The sequence below is a fragment of the Carex rostrata genome, chromosome 1 (genome assembly GCF_964058835.1).
Source record: "Carex rostrata chromosome 1, lpCarRost1.2, whole genome shotgun sequence".
Taxonomy (NCBI): domain Eukaryota; kingdom Viridiplantae; phylum Streptophyta; class Magnoliopsida; order Poales; family Cyperaceae; genus Carex; species Carex rostrata.
The window spans coordinates 2099262-2116624 of NC_135918.1; the positions used below are offsets into that span (position 1 = coordinate 2099262).

The following is a 17363-nucleotide window of genomic DNA, read 5'->3' on the forward strand; positions in this document are numbered from 1 at the left end:
GTCAAGAAGTTCGTTGAGGCTGAACAATCCAACTCGTCCGAGAATCCGCATCACCCCAGGTACCTGAGGTGCAAGTGGTGAATATGGACCATTCATTTCACTTGGCACGAAACTTAAAGCAGGTCCCCTTAACCTCAACACCTACCGCCTACCGGATTGAGTTTAGCCTAGATGTAATTAATCTGAACCGTCCATTTTTATTAATTGCACCTCAGGTACCTGGGGGGATACGGACTCCTCGTCCGATGTAATCCTCCATCTGCAAACTTCAAACTCTCTGTGGCAGCGTCTGTTGCAATACATTATGCGGCTATGCCCATATCACTGACACGTTAGACACACATAACTCCCGGTTGGACTACCACCGTCTGTTGTTTCGTGCTCTGGGCTCCCCATTAGTCATTGATTCATCATACGGTTTGTGTTTTCTTAGTTGCCGCAGAGCACATATTCTGCCACGTGAGTCTATCTTGTCTGATTCCTCTGTCAAAGACATCGGTCGTCGTGTTCATCCTCTCTTTTTTCCCTTTCTCTCTCCAGATTGCTTCCAAACTCGATTCCACATCTCCATTCGAAGTTTCAAACAAAAGATCCCCAAAGGAAAAAAGGTCCTAAAGGAAACAAAATTATTAATAAATAACACTCAGAAGAAGAAGGTAGGAGAAAGCGAACAAGCACAAGAGAGAGAGGTACGTTCCACCTTCCATTCCCACCTACCACCGACTCCCTTCCATACCTTTCTTCTCCAATGGGGCACGAAGGTATGGTGTTCAAGCCGGGCTCGACCCGTTCTGGTCTACCCACCACCCGATCTCGGGTTCCTCGCGGCCGCCAGATCCAGAAAACCTTCAACAATGTCAAGATTACCGTCCTTTGCGGATTCGTCACACTTCTGGTGCTGCGTGGCACGATTGGAGTGGGCAACCTAACTGGTTCCACACCCGAATCCGACGATCAACACGTCGTCGAGGACATTGACCGGATTCTTCGTGAGATCCGCACCGACTCCGAGCCCGAACTTGAAGACCCGCTGAAATTCTTGTACTTTGGTAACTCTACTTCTCACAATTGGACTTACACAGAAGCAGTTGAGGCCATAAATTACTCGCTGGGGCCAACAATCTCCGACTGGAATCAACAACGCCAAGCCTGGTTATCTCAAAACCCTAATTTCCCTAATCAGATATCAAGTAAGCCGCGGATCCTTCTTGTTACTGGGTCACCTCCAAACCCCTGTGACAATGCCATTGGCGACCACTACCTTTTAAAATCCACGAAAAACAAAATCGACTACTGCCGCCTCCATGGGATTGAGATTCTCTACAACATGGCGCATCTTGACAAGGAGTTAGCGGGCTACTGGGCGAAGCTCCCGTTACTCAGACGGCTTATGTTGTCCCACCCTGAAATTGAGTGGATCTGGTGGATGGACAGTGATGCACTATTTACTGACATGGCATTTGAATTGCCCCTCCAAAAATATGAAAATCACAATCTAATTATTCATGGCTATCCTGATCTGTTATTTGAGCAGCACTCATGGATTGCTTTAAACACAGGCAGCTTCCTTCTTAGGAACTGCCAGTGGTCGCTCGACCTTCTTGATGCGTGGGCCCCCATGGGCCCGAAAGGGATTGTCAGAGAATTAGCTGGTAAGATTTTAACGGCGAACTTGAAAGGACGCCCTGCATTTGAGGCTGACGACCAATCAGCTCTAATCTACCTTTTAATTTCCCAACAAGATAAATGGTTGAGTAAGGTGTATGTTGAGAATTCATATTACCTTCATGGGTTTTGGTCTGGGTTGGTTGACAAGTACGAGGAGATGATGGAGAAGCATCACCCAGGACTGGGAGATGAGAGGTGGCCGTTTGTGACCCACTTTGTTGGGTGCAAGCCTTGTGGATCCTATGGTGATTACCCGGTAGAGAGGTGTCTCAATAGCATGGAGAGGGCTTTTAATTTTGGTGATAATCAGGTCTTAAGATTATATGGGTTTGCACATAAAGGGTTGTTGAGCCCGAAGATTAAGCGGGTCCAGGATCAGACTGCAGACCCGCTTCAGGTGAAGGAGAAGCTTGACATGGCGGCCAGGATAGTTATGGGATAGGTCAGGCTGTTTTTTATCATAATGTCATTAAATTCGTTCGTGTAATAGGATGGATAACCTACGGGATGATTTTAAAAAGAAAAAAAAAAGGAAAAAGTTAGGATAAATGTGTTTTGTTGCAATTTGCTGGGCTAAGGGTTGTTCTTGAATGATAATTATTTAATGTTAAGATTTTTTTTGTTCGAAGATATAAAGTCTGGGTAAAGTGCTCCTTCCATTTTCTTTAAGCATATCTAGGGGAGAAATTGAGTTAGTTCTTTTATTTTGGTTTTTTAAATTTTGAGTGTGACCTTCTAGAAGGGATGTGTGCTACTAAATAGTTGTCATGCTTCCATTTTTATAATCAAGTTTCTTTATTTATCAAGATATCCTTTTATACCTTACCAAAATTTTCTGTAGTGAACTGAAAATTGAAGTTGCGTCAGAAAAGTAAAAATTTAAGTTACTGTAACATAGTTCTTGTTAAACGTGATTTTTCTTATCTATTCTTAGTTTTGCCAGGACAAGGAAACTGCTGATATGCATTATCTTTATGTTCAAATGGATGAGAGTTGAAGTCTAGTTTAACTGAACAGGTTATGTATAGATACCTGTCAGGTTTAGACTTACAACATGTGCAGTTGTGCTGAGAAATAGGCTATATCGTTACAAAGAGCAAAGAGGTTGCTGTTTCTTCATGGGATCCACCTCTCACTGTTTATAATACAAAGGTATGATTCTTGTTATTTAATGTGAGATGAGGCAAATGGTATTTCAGCTCAAATGTAGAGAATTGTCTCATTCCTTGCCATTTGGCAGCATCAAATATTTTGCTATATTTGACCGATGCTAAGTTTACTAAATATTTAAAACTTTGTACCCACCCTGCCTCTTTCTTGAGGGAATATATGAAGATGTCAGATTTGAATCACATGAAATAAGGTCACCCCCCGTGGTGGAGTAGCCTTGTACACAGGCATGCAGGAGGGATAATATCAATTGACAATTAAAAATGTGTGTATATGGTGCGCTGGGGTAGGGAGAGAATTTTATTATGCGAGCTTTGCAAAACATCAATATAACATATCCCTGCAAAACAAATAACATTTCACATTCGAAGTAGCTGGATAAGTTTGTCATTCTAACATATTAAATATCACATATGTTTATCTTGTTCTTACTTTTTTCAAAAGCAACCAAGCTGTTCCTTTTCCTTATTCTTTGCTGCTCCTTGAGCATGTAATGGAGAATTTTTTGTTTTTAAGGTCAGCGGACAAAATGCCCACTAACAAATTGTATTAATGAAGGAAAAGTTTACAATTTAATTAAAGAAGGTTATTATGGATCAATTTTGTCAACCAAATATCAGATCCAGGCAACTGTCAATTTATGAGTTGACAAATATCAGATCCTGGTTTTCAGTTGCCTGGATCTGGTTTTTGGTTGACAAATATCAGATCCTGGGTTTCGCAAGTGTTCCTGATGAATCAATAACTCATCCCCTACTGTCAATTTATGAGTATATGATTGTGATATGTCATATTGTTATATCTGTCAACCCAGTTCGATTTGATTGGGCCTTTCGATTTTATTAAACCTGAGCTGACAGAATGGCATGATTTAATTTTTATTTCTAGTATAATTTTGTCTGACAAAAAGCTTCTGTTATTTTATATGTCCTTGTAATTTCTCCATTAAGATCTGATTTTATTTTTTCTATATTTTTGTGCTTAAAAAGTTCTTGATTCTTTTCATTAAGTTAATGGATTGTTATATTATTAAATTATTATAGATGCTTCTGTTGGAACTGAATGGTGTGGGACGTGTCATACAATATTGTTATTTTGTGGTAAAATGAAACAACAACACAGTATCAATTGATGAAGGAAAGCTCATTAGCAATTGTTTATATGTTTTAGAATCATAATATATCCACATAAATATGGGCTTGTATGGTAATACCATCCCAAGCTCGCTTTCTGCACTCCTGAAGCAGGGGTCATTTTTTTATACCAGTCGGACTACATTATTGCAATATGGGCTTCAGCCCGACTTATCCTTGGCCTCTGATTTTGTTAATATAACCTTACATAAATTCACACCAGATTTGATTTGGACCCAGCTTTTGATGCAAATGCAATTGTACATAAATTCAAATCTGACAAACAACGTGGAAAACCTTGCAGTTCCAAATCAGCTGCAACTACATTAATGCATCCAACAATTGCATTTATTGTTCTCTCGCATGAACATTTCTTTATTTTTCTCAATTTGTAAAATGATTTGCCCCTTTTATGGTCAAATCAAACTCTCACCTTTTAATCAGTGTTATCAGAGCTGGACCGGAAAAAACCAGATCCAGGCAACTGTCCGGTTCGGTTCGTATGAAATATCACCTCTGCAGTTGAACCGGAAAAACAAACTTAATTAACCGGTTTTTGTTCGAAAACCGCGAACCAATCATAGAAAATAATCCGGTTTTAAACTTGGTAAGCTTTTTCACGCGTAATGAGAAAAAAGAAAGAGAGAGAGTAACAGGTCATACTATGAAGTGATTGGTTCAGATTTCAAATGAATTCAGTGGCCGTACTTGATCACATGGGAAACCAAAGAAGGAATCAATTATTTATAATATTTACATACAAGACCTTAAAGATTTTGGAAATTAAAGAAGGAATCAATTATGCATAATATAGAAACTATATCTTATGTTTATTTTTTTCAAAATAAAATTGTTATTATTTTATCATTCATCCTATTTTACGATTAACTTTTGTCAAAGCCATCAAATTTTCATTAAGAATATAATTTATTGTTCTTATAAAATACGTAAATACCTCTTGAAAGTTATCAAAAATTATTTGAGTTGTTATATTATTTCCAATAAAGAAAACATTTCAGTTATTTTTAATAAATAAGTATTATTATTTTATTTAGATGCTAAATTAAAAGAAAGATTGATCTTATATTATATTATTGAATATATATATGTGCGAGTTTTCACAAATGCTATCCAAACATATTATATTTTATAATAATCACTATATATTCATATACATGTAAGTATTTAAAAAAACCAGCAATCGAACCGGTTGACCCGACGGTTCGACCAGTAAACCGTTAATCCGAAGGTTTACCGGATCGATGTCCGGTCCGGTTCTAATAACATTGCCTTTTATCATTGATGGATAATCCAATAGTGGTATCTTTGTAATTCATTTGTTGTGTAAATTCTAATCCTGTGTTTTCATGTACACATTATTTTTTATGTAAATCCTGTGTTTTCATTTATTGATTATCATTTATTTGACTGTTAAATCTCCTTCCCTTGAAGGCCCTCCTCTCTTTTACCTGACTGCAAGTGAGATCACTTGCTGATCTGATTGTCCGACTTCAGAATTTGTGTTCACATATTGATTCGTTTACGAAACATTTATTCGTTAGTTAATACATTCTCAAACCATAGGCTGGATAACCACATCGCTCGTGATTCTTGATACAAGATATATTTTGTAAAAATATTCTTTACAAATTTAACAAAATCAACGTTATATATTATACTACATCTCTAACATAATAGTATAATCCTACCAGTATAAAGTGCATTATAATACGTACGTTACTTGTGCGGTAAAAAAATAGTACCATACAATTCTGAAAAAAATGTTTGAGTGCTCAATTGAATTCACATCGTCTCCAATACCTGACAAGGGAATCTTTTACAATTACGAGATCTGAACCGTTCTTTTTAGCTTGGCACGAATCTCAAAACTCAAAAATACTGCCCCTATTGCGGCTCGAATACCAAACCGGTTGAAATTTAATCTCAAATCGTAAAGTGAGAGTGATCCTCTGCAATACCGGAGAGGATACAGATTCTCAATTTTGGTGCGGCCACGAGGCAAAACGAGCTTAAATTGAGAACAGTTGGATGTAGTGTTATCAGAACTGGATCGGACCGGATGGTTGGACCGAAAAAAACCGGAACCGGTCACTTGTCCAATTCGGTTCTATTAAATTATCGCTTCTTCATTGTATCGCTATTGGACCGGTGAAAAAGGATTTTATCAGCCAGTTCTTATAATATTTCGTTGGACAAAACCGTGTAAAATCGTCCGCACCTTTAGCTTGAAATCTAAAGAAATTTTGAATTCCTGTGCTATTTGCGTTTTTCTAGGAGTCTAGGTCTCTAGGGCTGTTGGACCATGTGAAGCCCAAACCTTTTGCATCCTGTTGGGATCCTCTCCAATTTGAAAAGATTTCATTGCATGCTTAGTGAAGATCTCAACGGTTGGATCTGAAATTAATGGTGTGGATCTTTTTAAAACAATTCAACCAAATCTGAAAAATAGAAGGGTAACTTTAAGTGTTAAATATTTCTTGTGGGTTTTAAAGTGTAGACTTGATTTTTCTGTGTTTGTTTTTGTATATAAAAGTTTGTATTCAAGTTGTTATTTGATGTCAAAATTAAAAAAATTCTCACATTTAGTACTTAGTTTTGTTCTGTATTATTTTCGAATTATATCTGAATTATTTTCGAATCACAAATTTTTGACTTCGCTGTATCGAACCCGAATAATTGATTTGTTACTATGCTCCTAACAATGATATACTCAGGGTGCTTCAATTACTGAGTGGCATTTTACTTAGCTATTTACAATGCATATCTAGGTTTTAGCATTTGAACTTTGTTGTTGATTAAATTTTTTAGCTATTAGAAATATTAAACTTTTATTTTGTGTTATGAGACTACTTCAAACGTGTGAGGCTACTTGCAACATATTATGTGTCAACTGTCAAGTGTATCAGATAATTAAAATGTTGAACTTCTATTATGCTGTTGGTTTTCTAATTTTTTTTCTTGATATGTTTCTCTTTGTTAGAGTTTGTTAGAATTGCATGTTTTATTTAATCAGATATGTATTCTCATTATTTCTTGTTAGAAGATATAAAACATATAACTAGTTTGGCACTTAGATAATAAGTTATATATATTTTAGAAAATTAGTAATTAAACCGGTTGAATCACCGGTCTGACCAGTAAACTGTTGAACCGAAGCTTTAGCGATTTGATGTCCGGTTCGGTTCTGATAACATTGATCTGATGTGTAGGAATTTAAGGGCAAAGATTTTAACGGAGCATTTTTGACTTCGTACAACGCACGTATCATGTGCAATGCTATTTTGATTTTACAACCCCTGCGCTGCATCAAGCTAAAACTACACTTCCCCCACGTAAGATCACGGCGTATTTATGTAATTATGTCCCTCCTGCGGTGAAATAAGTGGTTGGTTCTGAATTAAGACTGGTGCTGCCGTGCTGGTGTTGGTGCTGCATCAAGAGGTACCCTTGCATATGATATGACGGCCTAGCTGGAGAAGCCTCTCGTCGACCCCAAAGCCATCTGTTCCTTGACCTTGTTCACGGCCTACACCTCGGCCTTTGCCCTGGTCCAATTCCTCTTGTAGAGACACTTCAGCCACGAGTACTGTCACATCCACGGCCTACATATCTGCCCCGTCCTTGTCGGGAACCCATTTTTACAGCGTGAGATTCTGTGCGTACAGAGTTTTGAATTATTTATGGACTAAAATGCCCCTACAGCGAAGGCAGGGATCAAACTGAGCAGAAAAAACAGGGCAGGGATCGAGCTGAGCAAGAGTCTTTTCGTCCATCAAAAATTCAAACACTGTACGCATCAAAATTTACTCTCTACAAATGGGTTCCCTCCTTGTCCCTCGATGTTGTTCATTTGTGCTTTTTTAAAGGTGGCTGGGAAAAAGAAAAAAAATAATAATACAGTGAGAAAGACAGAAATTGAAGAGAACCCATATGGGCAGAGCTTTAGCAACTGATCAGTCAGCAAAAAAACAGAACCCTATGCCTTTTTGTGAAAATACAAATTAACTAAACAGAGAGATGGAGTAAACATATATATTCACAAGTATCTTTTACATCGATATCCTAAAATTTGCATCAAAAAAAAATACAAAAGAACAAAAATATTGGTAAAAAGGTTGGTTTTCTGTCATGAATGGGGCAATGTATTTAATCAAATTTAGATCACAAGATCATAGATAAAACTAATCCTCCATTGATCTTATGGTGGCAATAATGAAATCCATCATCTAATAACTTATCTTTGTTAATTAGACAAAAAAAGGGTGTCGTTGATACCATACACTTTAGAATATTTTAAAGTCATCTTATCTTCAATTAGAAGTTCTAAAATATGAAAATAACAAAACAACTAATTCATGAAATAAATAAATCTTCCTCCACGTTGTACTAGAGAAAATCAGTTTAACTTCTATTGGGTGTGTTTGGATTGGACTAGAATAGCTCTAACTCAGAAATAGCTTTAGAGTTGACACTATTTTCAAACCACTTGGGTTAGCACTATTTGCAACCACTAATTCAAAAATCATTATTCTTGCACGATTCAAACGTACCCATAAATTGGCCGTATCTTGATTGTTGATTTACAATTTCAAAGTTGTCCATCTTAAAGTTTGCCAGTAAATTATACCAGACAGTCCAAATCGAAAATCTTCATTTTACATCTTAGGATTACCTAGACATGCATGAATGAGATGCGATTTCGATTAACTAACCTAGATGTAGTGGCTTCACTACTTTAATGATGACGAGTGGTGGTCTAGAAAATAATACTGGTAGAAAAAGAGATTGATAGAATTAACACTGCTTGTTGCTTGTTGCTTGTTGTTTGCACAGATTGTTTATACGAAATTATATTTTTTTTCATTAAACTACAATACACCTCAATATTTTTTAGGTGTTATTTTAAAAACTGAACCCGTGCCACTGCACTAAGTATAATTTGATTGATTATAGGCTAAAATTGAGCTATACAAGGCATCTAATCACAATATAATTCTGATTGATTGTAGCTAATCGATATAATCACCTATTGATACAAATATACAATCATTAATTACAGCTGATCGAATCTGATTACAATCCCTGATTAATTCAATCACAACTAATCGATATAATCCCTAATTGATACAATCGCTAATTACAACTGATTGAATCTGGTTACAGTCGCTGACTGATAATATCAATCGGTACCTTCAATAAGCGATACACAACAATAGCATTCTGATCAACATGAAAGTTATTGAAGGTTTTAAAAAAATTACATTGGAGACGAATTCAATGAAGTTTAATGGAGAATTGAGTTTTTCTGATCGAATAAGCACATCGATGAGAAGAATTAATTTTCAAAGAATTTAGAATAACCTCAATTTTATAAATTATCCGAAAACCATTAATTAAGATTTGAAATAAGTGAAGAGAGGGTATAAAACTGAGATAGGTAGAAATAAAAGGAAACTGGAAGGTGGAGGAATCACAAATTGAGTTATGATATATGTCTTTCTAAACATGTGATCGTCTTGAACAACTAGATTTAATGATTCGGGACTTGACTCAGATGATCTACCAAACTTTTATGTGACATGTCACATGAGCTTCGCCTACAAAACCTCTCATTAATAATGATTTCGTTAAATTACACAAGAAGAGGATTCAACCATTTTTTGTGCCTCCGTCGTGCCTCTATTTTTAAGAACTTTAATAACTAAAAATTTAAAACTCAAAAGTCAAATTAAAACCGTTAGATATGATCTACATCATCTTATTTATGTACGTGCAAAAAATTGTAAAATTTCAACTTTATTTTAGTTGTCATCAACATCTTGTAAAAATGTACTAATATGGATAATTTCTAGACATTGATTTTTCAAATTATTGATTCACATAAAAGCAAAATCGAAATGTGATATTTTTTTATGAGGACATAGAAGAAATAACATAGATCACATCTAACGGTTTTATTTTAACATTTATAATTTAAATTTTGAATTATCAATGTTTTAAAAAATAGAGGCATAATGGAGACATTTGAACTCTCCTCATTACAAAATGGAGTATCATTCACAATAAATGTGTAAGTTTTGGTATTGGCAAAGCTCTTCTTGTAAGAGGTTGCGGTTCGAAATCCGAAAAAGTAATATTTGTGAATATTAAATAGTTGGATAGCAAGTTTTATTAAGTTTTATTTATTTGTTACGACATATTCTATTTTCATGCTTAAAAGAATGTAGTAATTTTATATATACATATACATATACATATACATATATTATATTATATTAATTTTTCTTACGGCCATAAAAAATCCGGTATGAAAAATATTGATCCAGATTATTTGTAGTAGTCTTTCGAATAAATCAAATTATATAGTATTCCATCTATTTTTAAAAAAAATATTAAAAAAATGGAAAAAAAATTTCCTAAAAAAAAAAAAAAATCCTAAAAACGGAAAAAATTATTCCGTTTTTGGAACTTAAAACTGGAAATTTTTTTTTCCGGTTTTAATATCCATTTACCGGAAATTTTTTTTTCGGAAATTGGTATTGAAACTGGAATTTTTTTTTTTCGGTTTGGATAGTTTTCGAAATGGACGAGGTTTGGTTAGTTTTTTAAATTTAATTTTTTTTTTCTGAATATAAATAAAAATATCGGCGATACGAATTATGTACTGTTCGTTGTAGACCAATGTAATACAAGCATGTAACTCTTGGCCTAAAGCGGTCCGGTCCATTTACCATAATCACAGAAGCCGGAAAATATCGGTTCTTCAGCTCTCAATTAGGGTTTTAGGGTTTTAGGTTTTTAAGTGCGATCCAGCGGGAGAGAATACACCAACAGTTGTAAGAGGGATTCTCGGGTGAGCATTTATTCATGGCTACTTCTCTAGTTTCTCCAGCGGGATTTGCAAATACTCAGGTCTGGATCTGGATTTCATCCTATTTATGCAGTCGATGTTCTTAGAGCAGTCTCTTTCTCGATCCAGTGTTAGGGTTTCGTCCTTATTTTCGTTGTTAGCCTCTTCCGTTTCTTTCTCAATCTTTTCCTCCTGAGTCCATTCTACTCCTTTAGTCCATCTTTCCAATCAAAGGTTTCAATCGTTCCTTTCCACGATTTTTGTTCCAAATTAGTAGGTAAAGAGTGATAAGGAATGAGAAATCGAAATGAGAACAGAAATATTTCGCCAGAGTATGGTCACAGCCTCTTCCGCAACAGAGTTATCCCGCCGGAGTACAGTGATCCTCGCGGTGATGCCACGTGGCATCACATGTCTATCTCGAGACAGCCCCAGATCAACCTGAGTCCTCTGCGAGACCACCAATTCAGGCAATCCCCCGACAGAAGTGATTTCAGGCCAGAGCGACTGGGGTGTGGCAGCCGAGTAAAGCGGGACCACCAGATATCTGAACACCAATCAAGGTACAAGCACTCTCCAAAAGTTCCAAAAGGCCGATACTGTCACCACAATATCCATGTTTCAAGCTACACAGATCCAGATCATCAAACTGAGCTAAGTCCAGAGCTACAACCTCAACCCATGGTGAGCCGAAAGCCTGTGCCCTTGGATTGTGGGCCAGGCAGATCCCAATCTGTATCACAGAAGCAGGAGAGCATACCGAATAGTGGGACCCGCAGCATGGGGTCACACCAGTACTGTCGTCAGGTTCAGGACTCATATGATGTCGAAAATGACAGGGGTACAAAAAGAGCTATGGTTCTTCGCCAGAGTGAAATCCTACAGTCCGGCACAACTGAACCATCACATTTGAGGATTATTGAAGGTGGCTCGTCATCTTATCAGCACAACAGGTTATACTATATGACCCAAGAAGATGTCCCCAGGGCTACTGTCCCCCAGTCACCTGCTCACCTGTCAAGTAGGAGAAAGTCGAGGTACTGGGTAGATGACAATGACGTTGTAGGAGACGACATGCATAGAAAGGCATCATATCCTAGTCCTGACTATTCTGGGGCTGAAGGTGCTGCTCATTCTTCAAGAAATGCAATGGAAGGGAAGGTCTCAACAGACCCACTCAATCATTCTAGACTTAGAGATTTGGGCTGTCTTCCAAGATCGATGCAATGGTCCTTGGCACAGAGAGATGGATACGAATCAGATACAGATGGTGCTCCTATTTCACAAAGAGAGAGAATTGAAAACCAGGTAGATAACCAGTATGATGACATTGTAGGAGACGGCATGCATAGAAAGGCATCATATCCTAGTCCTGACTATTCCGGGGCTGAAGGTGCTGCTCATTCTTCAAGAAATGCAAGGAAAGGGAAGGTCTCAACAGATCCACTCAATCATTCTAGGCTTAGAGATTTGGGCTGTCTTTCAAGATCGATGCAAAGGCCCTTGGCACAGAGAGATGGATATAAATCCGATACAGATGGTGCTCCCATTTCACAAAGAGAGAGGATGGAAAATCCTATCTTTTCTGACAGTGTAAAGGGTTTGTGTAATGTGTATTATAGCCCTCCACGTGCTAAACTGTCCTATTTACAAATGAGAGGGAATAAGTACCATGTGCACCAGGTGGATAACTGTGACGGCATGTATGATCATGCTGATTCCGCTTGTGATACTCATGCTAATGCTGTTGGCAATGCCAATTCTGATGCTGAAGATGAAGGTTCTGATTATTGTTATAATCAGAGAAGGGTTGTGGTCCAAGACGAACTTCGTTTGTCATCTCCACTGGCTATTAATTACAAGTCTTATCCTGTCAGAGGCAGATGCACTGTCACCATTGGAAAGCCACATCTGATGCACCGTCAGCGCTATGACCCCAATGCAATGGTGGACCCTAATGAATTGCTAACCAACAGTGTAAAAAAGAGACTCTGGTCGAGTCCATCTGATTTCATAAAGAAGAATTCCCAGCCTAGTAAGTTTCCAAAGAGGGGTTGTGAAGATAAACCTAAACCTAATGGTAGAAATCTGAACTATGGAATCACCAAAGGGTCTGATGAGGATGCCACTGGTATGGGTTCTCCTGTAAAGGACCCACCAGAAGGTTCAGAGGAGTTTAAAAGGCAAGCGGAGAGGGCGTTTCTGAAGTATGCGAGGGTAATTAATGACAGTGCCTGTGAGAAGAGGAAGTTACTTCAGCCTTGGAAAGGAAGAATTCATTGCTATGTCTGTGGCAGGTCTGTGCTTTTTTAAATTTTCCATGGAAAAGATTGCTCAAGTGTTGCATTTGTTTGCCTTCAAAGTGGAACAGAGAAAGACATTGTGGGTTCGTTAATATTGCGGTTTACAACTTGAGTTTGTGGCAGAGGGTCATATTTTCTACATATGAGACATAATCTTGTTCAGTTCATTGGCTTTAGTAGATGGAATACAAAATGATTTTCAAAAAGCAACTACAGTACCTACCTGTATCATGGAGCAAATGTCTACCTTATGTTTTAATTTTTATTGGCTTTAATGTAGGCTATCACTGTTGTCGAGTTGGGTACCAATTTATCATCTTCCTTATAAGTAGTTCCGCTTACTGTATAAAATAAAGTGTTATATATAAATATGCCCTTGATTTGAGGTTAGATGGCGTGCTGTAAGAGGTGTGAATTGTAGGATTCTCTTTTATTCCTACAACAAATGTATTTCAAATGGATATTTGTAAATAGATAGCTAGAATTGTCATCTGTTTCTGTATAGTTTCTTAAAAAGGATTAGAGTACAGTGTACAGCATGCTTATTTAGGTCCCTTCTTTTGTATTGTTTGTTGTTTATTTTTGTACAATGTGCATATAGTAGGTTGTTGAATTATATATAGCTATATATTTCATAATCCTGCTTTAGAATTGCTTAAAGAATGACTGTAGTAGAGCATATTCTGATTGGGTGCTATTGCTGAATCAATATTTTAGCTCTAGATATGTTTTATGTAAGAGAGGGTCTTAAAGGATAGGACTTGCGTTTTAAATCTTAGTTTAGTTGCTAAAAACTTCATCTGAATTTATAGAAGCTTTATGAGAAGACCACCTAAAATGTGGTGCTAAAGTTTAAAACTGTCATTTTGATAAGTGGCTCCATTGCATTTTTTTGTTATTTGTTTCAATTCAACAGGCACTCGTCGAAGGAATTTGCAGATATCCACAATTTGGTGATGCACACTTTCCACGCGCAAAATCCAGGCTTGAAGACAGCCCACCGAGGTCTCCAAAAGGCACTTTGCCTGAGTTTTGGATGGAATTGGTGCGTGGAACCTGACGAGTCCAAACTTTACCAGTTGGGCCCAGCTGATGAAGCTGAGTTACTAAAACAAGACCTAATTCTCTGGCCTCCTATTGTTGTGATATGTAACAGCTCTGTTGATAGTATGGCCTCAAAGTCCAAGGTCGTCGGTCTTGAAGCCATAGAATGCATGCTTAAAGGTAATCAATCTATTTTTGAATCTGTGATAAACAGCCTTTTCGGCCTTTCTATTTACACCTGTGGAAAAGATGCATAATTATTCCATGCTAGAAAACGTTGGCTTAAAGAAGGCCTAAAAAAGAATCACTCGTGGTGAGAAGTAATTAAAAATAGATAAATTTTGTCACTCAGAATAAAATATGAAATAAATGCAGCAAAATCACACATGCATCACATAGTGTGCTGAAATTGTACCTGCTTCTGTTAAGTGCACATGTTGGTATGTCTATTAAAGTATTACACTATTTGCAATGCATCCATTATGGAGTATTTATTTTTAGAAAGCTCCTTTTCATTTACTATTATTTCATCCATATATCTTAACAAGGGCTCCTTTATCATATGCATCTGACATACTAGCAAAAATTATTCATTTCAATTTTCTTCGTCCTTTTTTTATATTTTTTTATTATCAGGTATATTAGGAGAAGGAAAGGCGAAATTTAGCTTTGGAAAACCGTCAGACCAAAGCATTATATTGGTGAAGCTGCCTCCTGTGTACTCTGGTTTTGTATTAGCCGAGAAACTACACGTCCATTTTTCCCAATCCAACCATGGGAAGGATCAGTTGGAGCTCTTTCTCAAATCACGATCTGACTCCAGAATCGACAAAAACACCAAAGAGACGGAAACTGAAGATGTTTTGTATGGTTACTTGGCTGGGATAGATGATTTGGATAAGCTGGATTCTGTCACGAAGAAGATGTATGAGGGCCAGAAAGATATCTTCAAAAGCAGGATGGAGATTGCGGCTAGAGCTGCTAGCTATGAGAAAGCAGCCGATTAAATTTTGAGTATGTATCTTCTGTTATTTCCCCAATTTAAAGCGTGCAAGTTAGTATTTTGGCATGTTCTGCAGGAGCTTATAAAAAATGTGTTGATGTCAGATGTTACGGCAGGGGCGGAACCTCATTGGGTCAGGGTTAGGCAGTGATTTTAAAAATCAAGTCCCTGATATTGAAAATTAAGTCTAAACCCATATGTATGTGGGCTTTGCCTATCCCGTAATTCATTTTTGCCTACTCCAAAATTAATTTTTGCACAACCCAGTCTCCGTTTTGCACAACCCAGTCTTCAATTTTTGCCTATCCGTGGATTCCTGGCTACGCCCCTGGTTATAAGGTTGGAGCTCTTGACGATATGTTGATATCAATGTTTTGATTCCAAATCTCATAAAACTTGACAGACAAGAAAATATTGAATGTGACCAACTTTTTTTTTTTTTTTTTTTAAGTTGCATGTTTTTACGACTGAGGGGAAGTAACAGTGGATATGAGCTTAATGTTTAATTGGAGCTTGCTTTGAGATATAAAGAGTTTTAGGTTGTTGCATTTACATGTTTGGATGTCTTGTTTTTGTAGCCGATATGTGCAGATATCCTTGCAATACTTTTGTGCGAATCTCCACATCCGTTGGATGGTTGAATTCTTTTTGAGGTGTGGGAGTGGGATAACTTCCGCATTGCAGAAAGTTTTTTTAGTAGGTTACTTCGTTGTACTACTTTGGGGAAAGGATTTATCATGGGAAATGGTCAAGTAGTAGGTATTTTGTGACATTTACTTGGTGGATGGACTGATATGAGTTCTGATACCTATAAGAATGCCAGTAGATATTTTGTTATATCCAGAGGATGCTGTTGTGTTTTCTCACGGGAAATATAGTGCGGATCAACCTTTTCCATGTTTTGTTCTTGGATGTTTTTTTGTTCATAATTAACATGCGTTTTCAATTTATGCTAGACATGGTGCTCAAGTTTTTAAACAAACATAAGTTGTGCTTTGACGTCCTCCGACACTTGTAATAAAGAAAATTTACTCTGAGAGCTCCATATTGTTCATCCAATGCAAAACAAATTTTAGCATTGTTGATTATGGGCATCAAACAGCTACGCATCGGCACCTTCGTAGAGCTTTGTATTCTACAAATAAAATCAGACTGTTTATAACTTTCTAACAACAAACGAACAAACAGTACCAAGAACCGGCTAAATAGCTAAGAAAAATAAATTAAGGTACGTCTTGATTTAGAGTGATTTTTTATTAATGTGGTTGTGAGCAGTTAGATTTTGATTTCCTAGACCAACAAGCAAATCGACAATGATGGGCTGTTTTTTTTTTGGGGTTGGGACGATTATAAACGAAGGCATTACTCAAATTCGTGATTTCATTCGCACTTTCGGACTCACCATTCGCTCCAAAAATTTACGGTGGTAAATATGCTATTATCAATGTGAAACATGAACTAAATTGGACTATTCATGTTAGGTTGAAATGACTTCATAGTGTGATTTGGATTATTTTTTTTAATTAAGTGGATGTTGGCAGCAGAAGGGGACTCCTCACTTTTTGCCACTTTTGTACTGTGTTCTTTCTACTAGTTGCCCAAGGGCTTTTCTTGAAAAAAAAAAAAAAAAAAAAACGGAAGAAGAAACAAAGATTCCCACTGCGTTGAATCATTGCCCCGTCAAAAAAAAAATTCCTTGCAAAATACAAAACCACCGAGTGTCATCTAAATTGCTGTTGTAAATGAATCTACCTCTTTCTCTCTTATACTTTTGTCGCGCATGTAACATACCAGGAAACACCGAAACGTACATAACTATTTGCCCAGTAGACAAACTTTGTCATCCAATTTTAAATTTTTTTAGCGCACACAACTTTGCTAGGGACAACTCTTCGACAAAATTAATACGAGTGGAAAGTGTAGAACCACAATGATGTGCCATATATATTATTCAAATAACTCCTTGACTAAGTTGTCAATTATTTTTCCCTATATCTTTTACATTTTTCAAGAGAAGTTGGTCAGCAGAAAATTTATATTTTATCAATGTTAGTTCAACTACACTTCTCTGCGTAACTACATGTTATATTTTAAAGCTAACTAAAATACCAATTTTGACTACAAATGGTACAAATTTAAAACAATGATAGCCATCTGCTAGATATTTTTTT

General features: G+C 36.8%; 2 protein-coding genes across 3 annotated transcripts; both read left to right on the top strand.

Annotated features, from left to right (window-relative positions):
* The first annotated feature begins 502 nt into the window (after positions 1-502).
* Positions 503-2304, top strand: LOC144551439 (putative xyloglucan 6-xylosyltransferase 5). The gene has a single exon (XM_078299400.1). It carries the CDS (start codon positions 749-751, stop codon positions 2108-2110), a length of 1362 nt encoding a protein of 453 aa, XP_078155526.1. The 5' UTR covers positions 503-748; the 3' UTR covers positions 2111-2304.
* An 8434-nt stretch (positions 2305-10738) lies between these two features.
* On the top strand, positions 10739-16094 carry LOC144551450 (uncharacterized). 2 transcript variants are annotated; one of them, XR_013510826.1, is made up of 4 exons: positions 10739-13139; positions 14062-14369; positions 14826-15892; positions 15952-16094. XR_013510826.1 is itself a non-coding variant. In XM_078299410.1 (3 exons), exons 1-3 carry the CDS (start codon positions 11137-11139, stop codon positions 15194-15196), a joined length of 2682 nt encoding a protein of 893 aa, XP_078155536.1. In that variant the 5' UTR covers positions 10739-11136; the 3' UTR covers positions 15197-16094. The 2 variants fall into 2 exon arrangements, 1 of the variants encoding a protein (XP_078155536.1); XM_078299410.1 differs by having other exon boundaries at positions 14826-16094.
* The last annotated feature ends 1269 nt before the right edge of the window (positions 16095-17363 follow it).